The 18,357-nt window shown below is 45.4% G+C and overlaps 3 protein-coding genes across 3 annotated transcripts in view; 2 read left to right on the forward strand and 1 right to left on the reverse strand.

Annotated features, from left to right (window-relative positions):
- The window catches only part of LOC136612439 (zinc finger protein 721-like), a 564,334-nt gene that overhangs the window by 468,758 nt on the left and 77,219 nt on the right, over nt 1–18,357 (reverse strand). The gene's annotated exons all lie outside the window — the stretch shown is intronic.
- Nucleotides 1–18,357, forward strand: part of LOC136615746 (zinc finger protein 585A-like) — a 63,316-nt gene that overhangs the window by 34,078 nt on the left and 10,881 nt on the right. Inside the window, exon 12 of the mRNA XM_066594179.1 lies at nt 6,009–7,019. Coding sequence (XP_066450276.1) covers nt 6,009–7,019 — 1,011 coding nt within the window. The remainder of the gene's footprint in view (nt 1–6,008; nt 7,020–18,357) is intronic.
- LOC136607801 (zinc finger protein 605-like) overlaps nt 1–18,357 on the forward strand; it is a 432,755-nt gene that overhangs the window by 12,727 nt on the left and 401,671 nt on the right. The window lies entirely within an intron of this gene.

Consider the following 18,357-nt stretch of genomic DNA (forward strand, 5'->3'; position numbering starts at 1 on the left):
TTTATCTCTAAAATGCTCCTTCCTGCAGATATTGCAGCTTTTGATTACTCTGCCCTCTGGTTGTTTACTGTTTGTTGCCAGGGAAATAGACCACTTCTTCTATTAAAAAAAAAAAGACAGACGACAGGTTGAAAGCATGTGCACATGTGTTCCTGAGATCCCAACCGCCAGATTTAGATGGAGGAAGTGTGCAAGTGCAGGCCTCCTCTATTACTTTCCACAGAAGATGTGATCTCTTATCCTGGCAAGAAGCAGTAAATAATCAGAGGGCAGAGGAATCAATATCTGGAGAACGGAGCAATTTGGAAATAGACATCTTATGGGTGAGTGCATTGTCTTGCGATTTTGAAAACATTGAAATAGTATTCCTGAGATGTGAATGCTCCTTTAGCACCTGAGAAAAAATAGCTAGACTTTGGCACTCATCGTAAAGTCTTTCTTGGGGTACACAGCTCTAGACCAGTGTTTCTCAACTCCAGTCGTCAGGGACCCCAACATGTCATGTTTTCAGGAGCACCTGTGGCAATGTCTGAGGCGCTGACAATAATTACATCACCTGTGTAATACTGAGGAAATCCTGAAAACATTACCTTGATGGGGGTCCGTTAGGACTGGAGTTCAGAAACACTACTCTAGACCATAGGCTATTGCTACTGGTTACTAGGAGGCAAAATTAATCAGAAAAGCGTTAGCCCCACCCACTCTATAGTTTTGTAGCAAGCAGCAGGAACAGCCAGTAAGAATAAAACCACTCAGGACAGTACCATGTATGGCAACAAAGGAGAACCTTGAACAAGGATTGCCAACCAAAAAAAGAATACCCAAATTCGGTGGGTGCTGTGTACCCAATGGAAGTAACGAGAAAGAGACTTTACGGTGAGTACAAAAGTCACTTGTACATCCTATTGGGTTACACAGCTCTAGAACATGGGATGCCCTAAAGCAGTTCCCATCTAGGATGGAATCTCAAGGACACATGCCGTCAGCTGATGGCAGTCTGCAGAAATCTGCGCCCGAGAGTGGGCCTGAGGATGCTACTGTATCAACCATATAAAATTTGGAAAAAGTGTGCAAGGATGACCAAGTGGAAACCTTACAAACATGGGAGGCAGAAGCCTCATTCTGCACAGCCCATGATTCCTCCACTGTCTGAACCGAATGCTCTGTGACCCAGAAGGGGGGCATTTTTTTCTCCAGTATGGTAAGCTTCGGAGATGCCCAAACGAATCCAGCAGGAAATGGCTATCTTTGAGACAGAAAGTCTTAGACTCTCAAGGACGACAAAAAGAGAATCCGAATGCCTGAAAGAGGTCATCCTCGAGAGATAAATCTGAAAAGCCTGTACCAGGTCCAGCCTGTCAAGGGCCCGTAACCTCGGATCATCATCATAATACCACCCTATCATGATGGAGGATGAAACATGGCAATTTAACCAAGAGAGCAGCCAAGTTTAGGTCCCATGGTGGAACCAGGTAATGATAGGAAGGAAAGGTGTGAGTGACACCCTGCAAAAAGGTGCAGACCGCCGACCTTGTGCCCAATCCTAACTCCAGACTGCTCTGCAAAAAGAAAGGACCCGAGTCAGGGAGAAATGCATAGGATGAGACTTCCACTACTTGAACCACAGGGAAAAGGTCCTCCATACCTGATAACAGACCTTACAAGATGAAGGCTTCCTTGCCTTTATCGTATTCTGGATGACCGACTCACCAAAGCCGTGAGATTTTAAGACTTCAGACTCAACAGCCATGCCGTTAAATGTAGCGTGGACAAATTCGGGTGGCAGAGGAGTCCTTGAGAGAGGGAGAAGGTCAGGTTGAACTGGATGGTGCCATGAGCTCTGCGTACCATGCTCTACGTGGCCAATCTGGAGCCACAGGGATGACTGGAAGGCCCTCCTGCCCACTTTTCTTGAGCAATCACTGGGCTCAGAGAGAATGCATTTGGGAACTGGAATACCTCCTACAAGATCACAAGGGCATCTACGGCATAACCTGGGGGATCCCTGGATCAGGCCACAAAGGCCGGTAACCTGTGATTGAACCTGGAGGCCATCAAATACATGTCTGTCTGACACTACCTGCAGCATATCAACCAAAATACTTCGGGATGCAGTTCTCACTTCCCTGATGAAGCTGCCCTTCTGTTAAGGTAGTCGGCCACTCAGTTGTCTACCCCGGGAATACAGACTGCTGAAGGAACCAACAAATGTTTCTCGGCCCAGGACAGAATTTTTGCCACTTCGGTCATGACTCTCACTCTGCAGGTCCCACCCTGGTGGTTTATATATGTGACCACCGTCACGTTGTCAGTCTGGACCCATAGTTCTGAAGAAGGAGAAAGAGGGCTAGAAGCCCTGCATCCTGAACCTCTGAAACGTTCCCCCACCAACCCCCAGCCGGTCAGACTGGCCTCTGTAGTAAGAACCTGTCACTGTCATCCTTGGGGGGGCTTAAGAAGAATCCAGCCACCAGTGGAGGGGGCACTGGGTTTGAGGAGGTACTCAGATCTTTCGTTCTAGAGACCCTACAAAATCATCCCACCATATGGGAAGGCCCATTAAAGGGATCAGACATGGAACAGTATGTACCGATTCACCTCGAAGGCTAAAACCATGAGACCCAGCATGCAATGACGAACAGATACGCGGTCTGGCATCAATAGAAAGTGTATCTGCTTGTGGGGGTGACACAATTTCTCTGGGGGTAAAGAAAAAATGAGTACTGAGCTCTGATGAGGGACAATTTTGGAAAATTGATGACCCATCCAAACCTGGCCAAAGTGTCCAATGTGAACTGAAGACAATGCAGATTGGACACTCGAGTAGGAGCTTTTTTTTATCAAACTGTCATCCAAATAAGGAAGGGCCACAATCCCTTTTAGATGGAAAAGTGCCATGACCATCGCTAATACCTTTGTGAAAAGTTGATGTGCAGTAGCTAGCCTGAAATGGGAGGGCTGCAAACTAGTAATGCCTGGCCCGAACAGCAAAAAGCAAGAAACACTGATTCGCCTGACAAATGATAGGCGTCCTCAATGTTTATGGACAAGATGAATTCACCCGGCTTCCTGGATGTCACAACTGACCTAAGGGGCTCCATGTAGAAATGCTGCACTGTTATATAGCAATTTAGGGCTTTCGGATCCAGGACCGGCCTGAAAGATCTATCCTTTTTGGCCATAGTAAACAGATTGGAATAAAAACACCTGCACTTTTGACGCCCTGAGCACCAGGGTGCAAATAAAATTGCTCAAGGCTCTGGCTGCTAGAGGAGATTCTGGCGCCCTTGATGTTAAAAAAAAAAACATTCGAGTGGCTGGCCAACAAAATCAATCTTATAACCTGCGAAGACCACCTCTAGAACCCATGTCTCTGCAATGTGGGTGAGCCAGGTATCCCTGAAAAGGGTCAGCCATCCACCCCACCCTGGCAAACCTCTGGTGGGGGCTGCCCCTCATTTAGAGAACTTGGCAGAAAATGGCTTGCCACATTGGGGGTTGGGTGCCATGCTGGTTTTGATTTGAAGGAGGGACCTCATCTCTGGTCTTGCAATGCCCTCCTGTCACCTGAGGCTCTGGGGCTGGAGCGAAGAAAGGGCCAGAATAGAAATTTTTTGCCCCACCTGGAGCCAACAAACCTAGGTCTACTGAGGCAAATGGGAACTACTCTCTCCCGTGGCATTAGAAATAATTTTATCCAGCCGAGCGCCAAACAGCCTGAAGCCCCCAAAGGGGAGGAGAGCAAGCGCTTTCTTACAGAAGGCATCAGCCTCCCAGGCATTCAACTACAGGTGTCTATGACCATGGATGCGGCAGATGCCCGGGCTATGAGCCTAACCGCATTAAGGGATGCCTAGCAGACATATCTCTCCACATGATCAATCTGCTGGGTCAGTTCCATTGATCCTGAATACAATCAGCTAGGATAGCTCTCTGCAGCTGCACAGCCCACTCTGAAATGGCCTTACTGACCCAGGTGGTGGTGAACACTGGCCTAATAGCCGCTCCTGCCGCTTCAAAGCCAGACATAGCTGTCTGATTTTTCTATCCCATACATCAAAGATGAGGAGTCTGCCATGGGGACTGTAATATTTGGATAACTGCAACATCAGCGGTTCTGCAACAGGGGAAATAGACCAGCACTTCACCAATTTCTCAGAAAATGGATACAAGAAATCCAACCTCTTAGGCGTAACAAACCACCTATCTGGTTTGCTCCATTCGCAGGAGATCACATCCTCAAAATTATCACGAGGAGAAAAAAGTTAGGGGCGCTGGAAGGACACGGTCACCGCATGAATAGCCAAAGGCTGGTCAGTGTGACCTGTAAGGTACCAGTCACCACCGTAATAAGGCTTTCAACCATTCCTGATAGCTGAGCAGCTTGCTCATTATCAATATCGGACACCGTTGAATCAGAAGGCTTATTCTGCGATTGGCTTAGGAAACGAGAGTAAAAACCAAACTTCGCCTGGGCGCCAGATGGTTGCAACCGATCTAAGGATACAGGTGAACCAGAGGAATGCCTGGACCCTGACGGCCTGGCCCACTTGAGAGGCCTACCACAATGAGCATTCTGTGATTCAGAATCTTCTCTCTTGGACCCCGCTCTGCTAGGAGGCTCAGACATCCAATGCAGCCTCTTCAGAATAGCAGAGGAAGCTACAGCAAAATTAGACAGAGCCAATTGTGGAGACTGAGCCTATTCTGGCTCGGTGGTTGGCAAGGGCGGCACAGGAAGGATGCTAGCAACTACTGCAATAGGGCTCCAGCTGCCCGCATGTGAACTTAGTCGTGCACTGAGAGCATGCATAATGAGTGGCTCTGGATGACCCCTGTCTCAGGTCCTCAGCTTTGTCCGGACATGGCACTCCCAAAAAAATAACTGTAAGATGGTTACAGGTATAGTAATATAGCAAGTAGGGGAGCCAAGTGCATGCAGAGCTTACCCATGGACTAGAGCTTTAGCAGTGCTGTTATCGCAGGGAAACTCCTGACATGGAACTTCAGGTCCCAGAAGGCCCATGCAGCTTGCTATATAATGGTGGAGATGCTGGGGGGAGGGGCGGCCTGAACTTAAGAGCTGCTGACAAATCCGCACTAATATTCAAATAGTGTGCTGTGCGCTTTGATTTGGTGAAGAGGGCGGGTCTGACATCACCACACCCTGGCCCCAGCTCCGGACAACATTTAGGATCCCAACAGCTGGGAAACCCGAGAGAAGACACTGGAGCGTCTAGCTTCCAAGCTCCCAGAAAGGGCACCATCAAGGTAAGCACATAATCCCCACATGCAGCACACAGATAGTTAGAAACATCCAACAGGGACCCCTAACTCATTGTAGGGGGGGGAAGAAAAAGCAGTCCTGGGCTCCAGCAGTGTACCCTCTGCAGCCACCATCCTTTAGAGCTAGGTATGGGGGAACTGTGTATATAAAAAAAAAAAAAAACAGGGGTACTCTATAGCTGACGAGTTATGTGCCTCTTAGGTTTCAGATGCACTGCCACCATTTCTTCAGAGGTTGGGGCTGAGAACAGTAGGGTAAGGATTCGTCCTCTGTTTGCCCGCCTCGGTCAGGGTAACCAGTGAGAATCCTGCCTCCCGGTTAACACCCTGATTTGCAGACATGCGATAGGCCTGCCTCCTACAGACACTATCTAAGCTAACACTGGTTAGCTCAGTGCTGGCAGGAGGGATATAGCGAGTGGGCAAGGCTAATGGATCGCTGCTTAGTGCCACCTCCTAGTGACCAGTAGCTGTATCCTATGGTCTAGAGCTGTATACCCCAATAGGAAGAACAAATAAAATGGAAATTTCCCTTCAAATTCTACTAGCATTTTTGCTGCGGAATTATGGTTACGGATTTTGTGATGTATTTGCTGCAGATTTGTTTTTGAACGTTGGTGCAGCAATTTCAAATAGTATTGCAGTCAAATGTGTGTATATCCTATTAAAAATATTATAAATTCTACTTTTATATTAATGAAACTCAATTTTAATCCTAACAGATAATCCCAGTAAGAATTCTGATGGAAACTTCATGTCCTCGCTAAATTATAAAGTTAAAGATGTGGTGCAGCGCTCTCCAAGAGAAAACCGCATTACGCTTCATCTACAGTCAGAACTTAACTGTACAGATCTATCCTGTAATCCCTCTAATGAAGAGGGACCTTCTCCTGACCAATCACAGATTCCTATCACAAGTGCTGGTCACAAAGGGGGCAAAAGGTTTCAATGCCCTAAATGTGGAAAACAGTTTAAAAAACGTTCAGGACTTTCTGCACACTGCAGAACTCACAGAGCGAAGAAGTCGTACTCCTGTTCAGAATGTGGTCAACGTTTTACCTCAAATTCACATCTTGTTAGACATGAGAAAATTCACACTGGAGAGAAGAAGCGTTCATGTTCAGAATGTGGTAAATATTTTATCACTAAAGCCAAATTGAAGCAGCATCAAAGAATTCACACAGGGGAGAAACCCTATTCATGTTCTGAATGTGGAAAATGTTTTATGCTAAAATTGAATCTTGTTAAACATGAGAGAATTCACACAGGAGAGAAGCCATATTCATGTACAGAATGTGGGAATTGTTTTCTAACAAAATCACATCTTGTTAGACATGAGCGAACTCACACAGGAGAGAAGCCATATTCATGTTCAGAATGTGGGAAATGTTATAAAGACAAATCAAGTCTTGTTCAGCACAAGAGATTTCACACAGGAGAGCAGCTATATTCATGTTCAGAATGCGGGAATTGTTTTCTAACAAAATCACATCTTGTTAGACATGAGCGAAGTCACACAGGAGTGAAGCCATATTCATGTTCAGAATGTGGGAAATGTTATAAAGACAAATCAAGTCTTGTTCAACACAAGAGATGTCACACTGGAGAGAAGCCGTATTCATGTACAGAATGTGAGAAATGTTTTAAAGACAAATCGAGTCTCGTTACTCATCACAGGATTCATACAGGAGAGAAGCCATATTCATGCTCAGAATGTGGGAAATGTTTTAGAAGCAGTTCTAGTCTATTTACACATGAGAAAATTCACACAGGAGAGAAGCCGTATTCATGTTCAGAATGTGGGAAATGTTTTACTTCTAAAATCAGGTGCAGAAATCATCAGAGACGTCAACATAAGCTGTCTTGATGCTCTGTATGTGGAAAATGTTTTTCGAGGAAATCAAAATTTAGAATTTTTTTTACCGAATTTGCATATTGTTTTGGAATGTGAGGGAGGCTGTGAGAGCAGAAAAAGATTTTTAATACGTCGGGGCATTCACAGACATTAACAAGCCAGTTAGAGTGTTTATTCTTCTGTGTAGAGCTCTGGATCTAGGCACAGTAATATCATATATTTCTGTAGGCACGAACTAATCAAACCAAATGCCTCAGGAGTAAATAAAACACTGTCATCCTCGATACCTTCTGTGTATATTCACAGTCTGTGACTGTCCCATTTTTTTTTTTCTGAAAACCCATTTGCATGATCTAGAAACAACCCCATTCCCAAGTATGGAACAAATTTTCAATTGTAGAAATTTGTGCTATAAATCTGCCAAGTGTGAATCAACCCCAGGGCCGGTTTCACATGGGGCGATTAAAATCGTGCGAATTATGAAGCCCATGCTTTTCAATGGTTTACTCCACATTTGCCATATTTTCACTCATGCAAAATTGCGTGAAAAAAAAAACGCAGCACATCCTATCTTTCAATGCTTTGTTCTTTTTTTTTTTTTGTTATTGCGGATGTTTACCTATGCACCTTTGTTGGTCTGTCGGGGGTGTCCTGAGCCCGGTCACCTTATGTGCTCCCATCCACTGGTCCTAACACCTCCTAACAGCCTGGTCAGAACGGCCCAGGTGGTGGGACAATTCGACGATACAAGCATCCAGCTTCTCACATCCCAATAATGCGCCCCTCTTAGACTCTGCTAACGTAGTGAAATCTCTTCTCTGCGTCGTAGAGGCGTATAGTGGTCAACAAGCTCTACACAAGCGGAAGAAGAGGTCACTACACACAAAGAGCCTCCGAGAGCCTCTTATAGGCCAAAGGGGGAACCAATTTTAGATCCTCAGGTGACAAGACCATTCATCTAATCACACCACAACTTTCATAATTTGCATATCTGCCTGAGATGTAACTGCATGCCGAGATTTGCAGCAGAACGACAACTCCTAGGTGATTGATTTTTGTCAATTTGTATTTTAGAATATGTATTTTTTTTTTTTAATCCTTTTTTTTTCTTCTTTTTTTGCATCAAATCTGAACTTGTTTTTTCCCTTTTATGGAGTTCACCATGTGTGATAAATAAATTTTACAATTTATGAATGTAACAATACCAGCTGTTATATTTAGTTTGAAGAATTTGGTATAACTTTGAGCTGATTTTAGCTGTTGAGCTGATTTTAAGTGCATCAATAAATTAAGTTTTAAAAGAATGGCATTTCAATAAATCCTTGATGAACGTCAAGAAGAGGCTTCACATCTGTTTTTTTCCATTGTATGGTCCTACTAACTCCAGTTACAATTTTATGACACTAAATACCCTAATGCTAACCCTAACTCCAGTACTTGACCCAGACTTCCCCAACACTACAGCTGTACTTCTTTACACTACCTTCCCCGACTCTAAACCTAACTCCACTACAGCAGACACCCACATAGACTAACAAACATTTTTATATTTTTAACTTTTTATCTTTTCTTATAAAACCAAAAAAAGACGCCAAATGATAGGGGGATCGCTGATAAATCTGTCGGGTCATACAAAATAGTGAATGGAGTCAATGGTCACAGGCACGATCTCGGAGAACAACTCTCACAATCAAACAAACATTAAGGATGAACACCCACTGGCGATACGATATCCTTGCGATGCGAGAGCAAGTGAAAAATCCTCATCTCTAGAAAGTGCTGCCTCTGATTGGCTGAACGCTGTGGCCAGTCAGAGGCAGCACCCAGTTGTCCTTGAATGACAGCTGAGTTCTGCCTCTGATTGGCTGAGCGCTCAGCCAGAGACAGCACTGCACTGTTATTCAATGACCACAGCACTTAGCCAATCAGAGGCAGCGCTTTCTAGAGGCAGGGATTTTTCAATCCCCTGCCTCCAAAACACAAAAGAAGACGGCCAAGGCTGGAGAGTAGAGCCAGACGGCTCTTCTAGGTGAATTAATCCTTTTTTACTTACTTTTTTTTTTTAAACCTAGCCACGATTTGCAAGGAAGGGCTTATATTTTATGCCCTTCCCTGAAAATCATAGCAGTGGTAGCCTTCATTCCATTGCCTTCAATGGGGCTGCAGCAGCGCCGGCTCCATTGAAAGCAATAGGATAACATCATGGACCTCTGCCACAGCTGTGACAGGGCATTCCTTCATCCCCGCGGGGATGAAAGAATCCCCTGCCTTAGCTGTCACAGCTGTGTCAGGGGAGCACAGTGTACTCCCTATGTTTTCAATGGGGCTAGCACTGCTGCCGCTGGCCCTATTGAAAACAATGGTGAATATCGCAGATGCTTCTTTGCGATGCGAGGTTACAGTGAAAACATCGCTAATGAGAATGAAACCATTGAAAATAATTGGTTTCATTATGTGTTTTCACTCACTCTCACATCGCAAGGATAAAGTATCGCCAGTTGGTGTTCACTCTAAGGCTAATTTCACAGGCGAGTGTGATATCGGACCGTGAAACTCGGCCCAATATTACGCTCGCCAATATGCGATGTCCCCACGGATATGATGCGTTTTTGTGTTAAAAATCGCCTCGTATCAGCTCATGAAAGTACTTCTCCTCTGCCGTGGTTAAAAGGATCATGTAGTGTTTCCGATTGTTTTCAATGGGTAAACATTAGAGAGGAGCGAGTGCCAAAATGCTCGGGTGCTCGTTACTCGGGACGAAATTATCGCGATGCTCGAGGGTTCGTTTCGAGTAACAAACCCCATTGAAGTCAATGGGCGACCCGAGCATTTTTGTATATCGCCGATGCTCGCTAAGGTTTTCATTTGTGAAAATCTGGGCAATTCAAGAAAGTGATGGGAACGACACAGCAACGGATAGGGCAGGCGAGGGGCTACATGTTGGGCTGCATCTCAAGTGCCCAGGTCCCACTATTAAGCCACAATAGCGGCAAGAGTGCCCCCCCCCCCCCCCTCCCAACAATTTTTACTTCTGAAAAACCCTCATTAGCATGGCATACCTTAGCTAAGCACCACACTACCTCCAACAAAGCACAATCACTGCCTGCATGACACTCCGCTGCCACTTCTCCTGGGTTACATGCTTATAGCCGGTTCCACTGAAAGCAATGGGCTGCCGGCGTGCGCGGGATGAATTGTCGGGAAGGGCTTAAATATAGCCTGAGCCAATCAGAGGCAGGTCTGACTCACACCCACTGCCGGCCGCGCTGAACTCCGTCTGCCGGGACAAGGTAAGTATATATATTTTTTTTATTTTAACACATTTCTGGATGAATTGCAGGGAAGGGCTTCTATATTTAAGCCCTTCCCGACAATTCATCCCGCGATCGCCGGCAGACCATTGCTTTCAGTGGAACCTGCTGTAGTGCCAGCTCCATTGAATTCAATGGGCAAACATCGTTCTTCTCTGCCACAGCTGTTACAGCTGTGGCAGAGAAGAATGATTTGTCTTCTATATGTTCTCAATGGGGTCGGCGCTGCTGCCGCCGGCCCCATTGAGCGCATATAGAGAAGAGAACAGGAATCGCAGATCGCACATAGGTGCGATCTGCGATTTCTGACTATGGCCTAAGAAGGACCGTTGGGGTTCTTGAAGCCTAAAATAACTCCTAACGCTCTCCCTATAGCAGCTCCGGCATCAGCAGCACTGTCCCTGATCTTTGTCAGAATGCATCTGTGACGAGCCGTGGGAGGGCAGATTTTAATACTCGGGTGACACCTGATCTCGCCAGCCACTCACTGCAGGGGGGTGGTATAGGGATGGAACATCACAGGAGGAAGTTGTAATGCCTTCCCTGTCTTTCTATTGTCCAGAAAAGCTGTGCAAATTTCTCAGGGAAGAAAATGAAAGTGACTCGAACACCGCGTGGTACTCGTCTCGAGTAACGAGCATCTCGAACACCCTAATACTCGAACGAGTACGCTCGCTCATCTCTAGTAAACATCACATCACACTTTCATGCACCTCGTATGCCATACGATGCTGTGCCATCCTCATTGAAAACAATGGGGAACGCCCAAAGATAGATGATGCTGCGATTTTTTTTTTTTTTTCTCAATTGCAGGAGATGAGGGAGGCCATCCTTGTGACCCCTTTTGAGGCTGTATAAGGGAAGAGGAACTAGGTTCCAATTTTTCTTTAGAGAAATGGACCAAAGCATTCACTCTTACACATAAATTTTCTATAGCTTGTAAATTCCAGAAGACTTTATAAAATTCTTACCAGATTCTTACCAAATGGTGCAAAATATCAATCTACATTCATGACTTCTATCTAGAGTGTTCTCAACCCCATTGCCGCTGTGGAACTTCATGTTTACATTTGGTGAGCATGCAAATAAATTGGTCCCTTTTGGTGATCTGATAATTCTTTACATAACAAGGTTTGTTGCACTGATCTTCAATGGAACCCACAAATGGCCTTGCGCTTTATTATACCCAAGTCTTTCCCCTTCATGAAAAAGGGTCTCCAATGCTGCACTTCTATTCACCAACAATGATCATCACTGGGACGACCTGTCAGGCATCAGTCCCCAACTGGGCTTCCTGTCTGCTAACATCCTCACTCTGCTTCCAAGACCTGATGTCCCATCACATGGTGGAGACTGTGTCATGTCCGTGCGGCACCTGAGAACCATACTCAGCACGGGCGCAGGGTGACGTTCACACTTAATGCAGTTGTAGTACACCATGCACTGTAGGACAGTAAGCACCACTCCAGGAAGATGAAAGCCTGTAATATGCCATGTCCATGCGGCACAAGAGCACCATGCTTAGCACCGGTGCAGGGGGATATACACACTTATGGTAACAGCAGTACACCACACTTTGCTGGACAGTGAGCACCACTCAAGAAAGATAGAAGCCTGTCCCGAAGCTAACGAGGAAGTGAAGGATCCCTGCCTAAAAGCGATAAGGACAGCCCCACTGTCTTCTTCCTGAGCCCTGACTATCTCTATAGGAACCCCTGGAGAGATGAACTGACACCACAAAGCAAGACAATAAAGGTAACCAAAATACAACTGACAGGATACAGCCACACTTATCTGTTAAGGAGCAATTTACCCAGGCTAGAGGAACACCAACCTCTCCTCTAGAGAACTGAATAAGCAGCAGGAAGTAAAGGGAGGGGTAAGAATATAAAGCTCTCCACACCTGTTGATTGGAAGAGCAACTAGAGAACCAGACCCCAACCTTCTCCCAGGAATGACTGATAGTTAGCATGCGCCCATGCAGCATAGAGAGACAGCAACCAGCAGTCTCTGCACAATGTGCATTAACACTTGTCCTGCATGACAAGGCAACAGGTCTGAGCCTGTGTCGAGGCCACCATGCTACGACGCTGTCATGACCGACAAGCCGCTACAGACTGGCTGTCTCAGTCTCTAGAGCAGGAGACAGCAGTGTGGCAGAGTAGGATTTAAGGGGCACTCCCAACATGGACATTTAGAGGCCTCATTTATATGGGTGAATTTGATATCTGGCTGCGAAACTAAGCCCGATATGGCACTCGCTAACATGCAATATTTTTTGCGATGCGTATTGCGAGAAAAATGCATTGCATTGCTCCACATACAAGTTTCACATAACTGCATATTTCAATAGTATTTTTTTTTTAAACGCATTCCACTCACTTGCAATAATCCCATTTACATGTGGGTGTGATGCAATTTTTTGGCTCCCATAGGAAATAATGGTTGATTATTGGAAAAGGATCATCCAAAAATAGGACATGCTGCGATTATTCGCTCTTGTACAGTTTGAATAAAAATGTCCCTTTTCTACATTAACTATAAGTCTGAGAGCTTATTTAAATGGGTGAGAAAAATCGCACACATTCTGTGAATTTGCGCAACACACAAAACTCGTGCAATGTATTAACCCATTGTTTGCAATGGGTTCGTTTACACAGGCGGGAACACTGCAGCATGCCCTAATTTTCTGTGATATCTCAGAAAACGCTCCCATTAAAAATTGCACTAAACTCTCGTCTACATGTGAGCTTTATGTGACTTTTAACCTTTTCCTGTTGAAACAACATGCGATCTTCATACACGTGAAAATCGCATTGTACAGAAATCACAGATTTAAGAGTGTGATATCTCTCCGTGTTTCTCAGACTGATATCGCACTCGCCTCTGTATAAACGGCCTTAGATGTGGGTTCTCCCCTCTGGGACCCGTGGCAATTCCAAGAAATGCCAAATGGACCAATGTCTGTCATGGCACCATGCTCTGTCAAAAAAAGTTTTGCTTGTGGACATGTGATGATGTCACCATCATGTGACCGGTACAAGCGGATGGAGATCGGCATTATATAGGATAAGCGGTGATGATGGGCTCGCGATGATGTCCCCATCATGTGACAAGAGAGTGTGGAGCTTTGTATGGAGGAGAGGTCAAGGGATGGCTTCAGTCATTTCAAGGTTGTCAGCCGCTGCATGCGATCAAGTAGCCTGAAAAATCCTGGGACTTGTAGTTCTCTCCTTATACCCTCTACCTGTAATATCCATTGAAATCCCAAAGTAAGAGCCTGGATCTACTGGGACTTGTAGTACTCCTATACCCCTTCCCTGTAATATCCTCGGATATCACATAACCACATAAGCATGATGCTAGACAACCACAGATATTCCTCATTACCCCCTCACTATCCTGTATGGATCTCTACAGCTATGCCAATTAACCCTTTCTCTGCTCTTTGACAGTTATGTTGGAGATACAACAGCTTCAGCTTGTTATGTATATTACTGGAAGGACTGCAGTTTACTAACAGGACTATAGATTGCGATGCCACTAATACTTATACATAGTCTTTCCTGTATTGAATTGTTTTTGCTGTATACTCGCTGTTTTTTCCCCTCTTCCTTCTTCCTGTCTGTACAGTCCACCATGTTATGTAAAGTTTATCTCTGTGAATCCACACATGTGGTTCCAGTAAAGACGAGCTGTTCCTCCACAATGTCTGCCTAAAGTGACTCAGTCGCATCCAGCACTCAAACTCTGCAACAAGTTATACCACATCCAGTCCACCATTAGGGCCTTACCTGCCCTTATCAGTTGCTTTGCTGCCAGTCCACCATTAGGGCAGCACTTTGTCTTTGCTTATATGGCATGCTTTCCATCATAGTTTGTGGTGTACCGGGGGTTAATATAGCAGGCTAGCAAGGACCAGTAATTATTATGTCACGTGGCAGGGTAGCTTCACTAACCTGAGGTTCCCGGGTTCCACAGCGTACCTTTAATAAGGGGAGCTACTTCAGTTATACGGAATGCAGGATTGACTTCTGACACTGAGAATTCATGAAACAATTTTACTGCAACTATGCACATTCCGGTTACAATAGTCAGTTATAACGTAACATGAGGTATTATACAACAACAGTAGACGAATGCTCATTTGGTTATCGTGCCTTTAAATTTGGCTGCTTTAGGAGAGTTACTGAAGCTACAGCTTATAATGCTCTTGGGAATGTCCCCTACTTGGTTGGTAACAGGAATATCTTTGCTAACAGTTACTGATTCAATTCTTAACATGCACAGTCCAATTTAAATTAACGTCTGCTGTGGGGCTCTGCTCAAAATACATTACAATATCCTCTTGTTACTCACAATTCAGTTATATCCCATGGTACCTGAAAGGATGCATGTGGGGACAATTCATCAACGTGGTAGCTGACTGGCACGGTTACTACCGTAGGTTAGAAATCAGCGTATGCAGAGAGGTCCTTGTTCAGCGTTATCCTCTCTGTCTAACTCCAGCTTTGTTCCTTTTCCTCAGTAGTTACCTTTACAGCATAGACTGGCACAAAAATCAGCATTGCACAAATGGCAGAGTGCACGAAGATTCCGGGGGTCTTTTCTCATGGCTTGACCTTCTTTCCTCAGAAGTTTTTTTAATTCATTTTATTGAAAGGTAAACAACATGCGAAGCATTAACAATACAGTCTTATACACAAATAATGGCATTACAGTATACAGTAATTGCAGTAAAATCCAGAAGAAAAGAAAGGGAACAAGGGAACAGAACATAGTAAAAACTAAGTCATTGACATACATGCATGCAAAGCATACCAATCAATTAGCAGAGTGTATGACCCAGATCACTGAATCCGTCTCAAGCATCTACTAATCACTGGAACCCCCTTTGCAGTGTTGATATCATCAAGGAGAACAATTGTGAAGGGAAATGGTAAGTGACAAATCGCACCATCGACCCCAAACTTTATGGAATTTGTCTGGGCACTTGTGTGTCTTCTAGACCAAGTTATTCAGAGGTATGATTGTATTATAAGCTTTCTCCACATTGCCAGGGTCGGGCTCCTCGGGTCCATCCACCGCAGTGCAATCACTTTTCTAGCCAGGAACAGAACCTCGTGAAGAAAAATTCTGTCATGGTGTTGCCAATGTTCTTCATCGAGGATACCGAAGAGACAGATCTCAGAGGTAGCAGGAATTTGGATGTTGAGAATTTCAGAAAGCAGGCATGTGACCTCTCCCTATTATGACTGGATAGACAGACCATCCCAAATCATATGCCAGAAATCAGCAAAGGAACAAGAGCAGCGGATACAATGTGCAGATGGATTCCTGCCCATTCTCTGCAGTCTCGCCACGGTGAGGTAACATTGGTGCCCTATGTATAACTGAATCATTCTGTTATTTACTGAGGGGGAGACAAATAAAGGAGATTCCAGTAAATCTTGAAATATGTCTTCTGTCAATGTTGGAATCAGGGATTTCCAATTGGATAAAGCAGGGGGAATCCCTTGGGCGGCCTTCAAAGCTAATAAATGGGATATAAGGCCTATGAGGGGGTAGTGGGGTTAGAAATTGTATCTGTAACGCCTGCCGAATCTGGAGATACCTATAAAAGTGGGATCCGGATATTTGGTACTGATTTTGCAGTTGCTCGAAGGATAGCAAGACATTAGCGTTGTAAAGATCCCCCAGGCACAGAATACCGGAGCGTTCCCACATCACGAGGTCATTCCTCAGAAGTTTACACAGGTCTCTCTCTGGTCTTCTCACTGGGCTGTTAGGTTACTGCTTCTCTAACTCCCCATCCCAAACTGACGTCAGCCTGTCTGTCTGCTGTCTGCCCCCTCCCACATTCCCAGGGACCTGCTGCCTTGCAAATCTGCTGGAGATCGGCTTTGCAAAACTGATGCACTCTGCAAAATCTGCTGGAGGGGAGTCTGATAACCAAAACCCATTTCATCTGTACAATTGGACCCTTATATCTCTGCATAGCCGGAGCTTCTGCAAGGTGTGGTGAGTATAAGGCAGAGCAATGCAAGGTGCAAACAGTATATATGATTGTGCATGGGAAAAATATGCTTTCTGCAACCACTTGACAACTTTGCAGCAGGGACTCCGCAGGTTCTGGGACACTACAAGGGCACCAAATGTTCTCTTTCTTTTCACCTTTTTTTGGAGTGCCCGAGGTAATTAAGTGGCATCCTCTCATCTATCTGGATCTGATGACTTCCAGCACACCGGCCCTGTGAAGAACTCCTATGGTGTTGGTGGGAGGACGCTAACATGAATAGTTGTATGCTTACAGCCCAATGGTGGCGCTGATGGGCCGCTGCACTTCTAAATGCTGAGACTAAATTTGATTCCCGTTGGTGACTGCGGGTGGGTCACAGCTTCCACCTTCCTGCAACGCCCCGAATCGAGGAGAACTCTGATCCTTTTAACTACTTACTTACCATAGACAATAGTGTCCGCGGCATCTAAGCCATTAGGAAGAGTGGGGGGCTCCCTCTATTAACCCATCGCTTCCGTGCAGAATCCGCACGAAGATAGAATATGCTGCGATTTTTGCTTCGCTATCGGAAATCGTAATTTGTTTCCACGAGTGTGTAAAAAAAAAAAGCGTGTTTGCATAGCATGGTCCGAGCCGTATTTGCTGCAGATCCGCAGTGCAGAAGCTGACCGCGGTTTCTGCAATGCAAATCCATTCGTGTGCAGCCGGCTTTATTCTCCTCACTGCCGAGCTCCGCCCCCTACTGATCACATGGTGGTGACATCATCACAGGTCCTTTAGCTATTGGCGTGGTCACTGCTGTTGTCTCTGTTATCAGCCAGAGGATATATATACAGTGATATCAGTGTGACTCCGGCCGGCAGGTAAGAGACGGCGGAGGGTGATGTACAGACACAATTAGTGGCAAGTGCCCGAATATCTCATTGTAGTGCCAGTCGCTGTGCCCCTCTATAGTGCCAGTTGCTGTGCCCTGCCATAGTACCTCATTATTCTGTCAGCCAGAGTCTCCGGCTTATGATCACTGGCAGCTGTGGGGATTAGGACTATTAGGCTGGGTACACACGGGCAGAATTTCTGCATGGACCCTCCGCACATAAATTCCGCGGAATTTACAGTAGCAGCAAGGGGGCCGACATTTTCATCTTGTCCACAAGCTGGCGCAAAAAATTGGAGTCAATGGCGAGCCACCGCGGTCATCTGCATTACAGTAGACTCAGATTCGCAGGGTTGCCGTCTGGGCTCACAACTGGAATCCGCCCGTGTGAGCCTGGCCGTAGACCCAGCAACAGATTGCTGTACAATTTAAAGTATACCTGACTTTTTAGAATAAGCTGCAGTGTGTGTACAGGGGAAATAATACTGTATCTGGCCATTATATATCATGTATATGGCATTTATCACCAGCCCCCCTCCCCCCTGCAGGCTCAATCTCTAATTCCCAGTTCCAACTCTAATTATCAGTTTTCTCTGAGCTGGTGGGTGTAGACTGCTGCTATGATGTCTCCATACACTGTACACATAGGGAGCAGGATCTCTTCTCCATCTCTGAGCTAGTGGGTGTAGACTGCTGCTATGATGTCTCCATACACTGTACACATAGGGAGCAGGATCTCTTCTCTATCTCTGAGCTGGTGGGTGTAGACTGCTGCTATGATGTCTCCATACACTGTACACATAGGAGAGCAGGATCTCTTCTCTATCTCTGAGCTGGTGGGTGTAGATTACTTCTATGATGTTTCCATACACTATACACATAGGGAGCAGGATCTCTTCTCTATCTCTGAGCTGGTGGGTATAGACTACTTCTATGATGTCTCCATACACTGTACACATAGGGAGAAGGATGTCTTCTCCATCTCTGAGCTGGTGGGTGTAGACTACTTCTA

Source organism: Eleutherodactylus coqui, chromosome 1, assembly GCF_035609145.1.
Source record: "Eleutherodactylus coqui strain aEleCoq1 chromosome 1, aEleCoq1.hap1, whole genome shotgun sequence".
NCBI classification, from domain to species: Eukaryota; Metazoa; Chordata; class Amphibia; order Anura; family Eleutherodactylidae; genus Eleutherodactylus; species Eleutherodactylus coqui.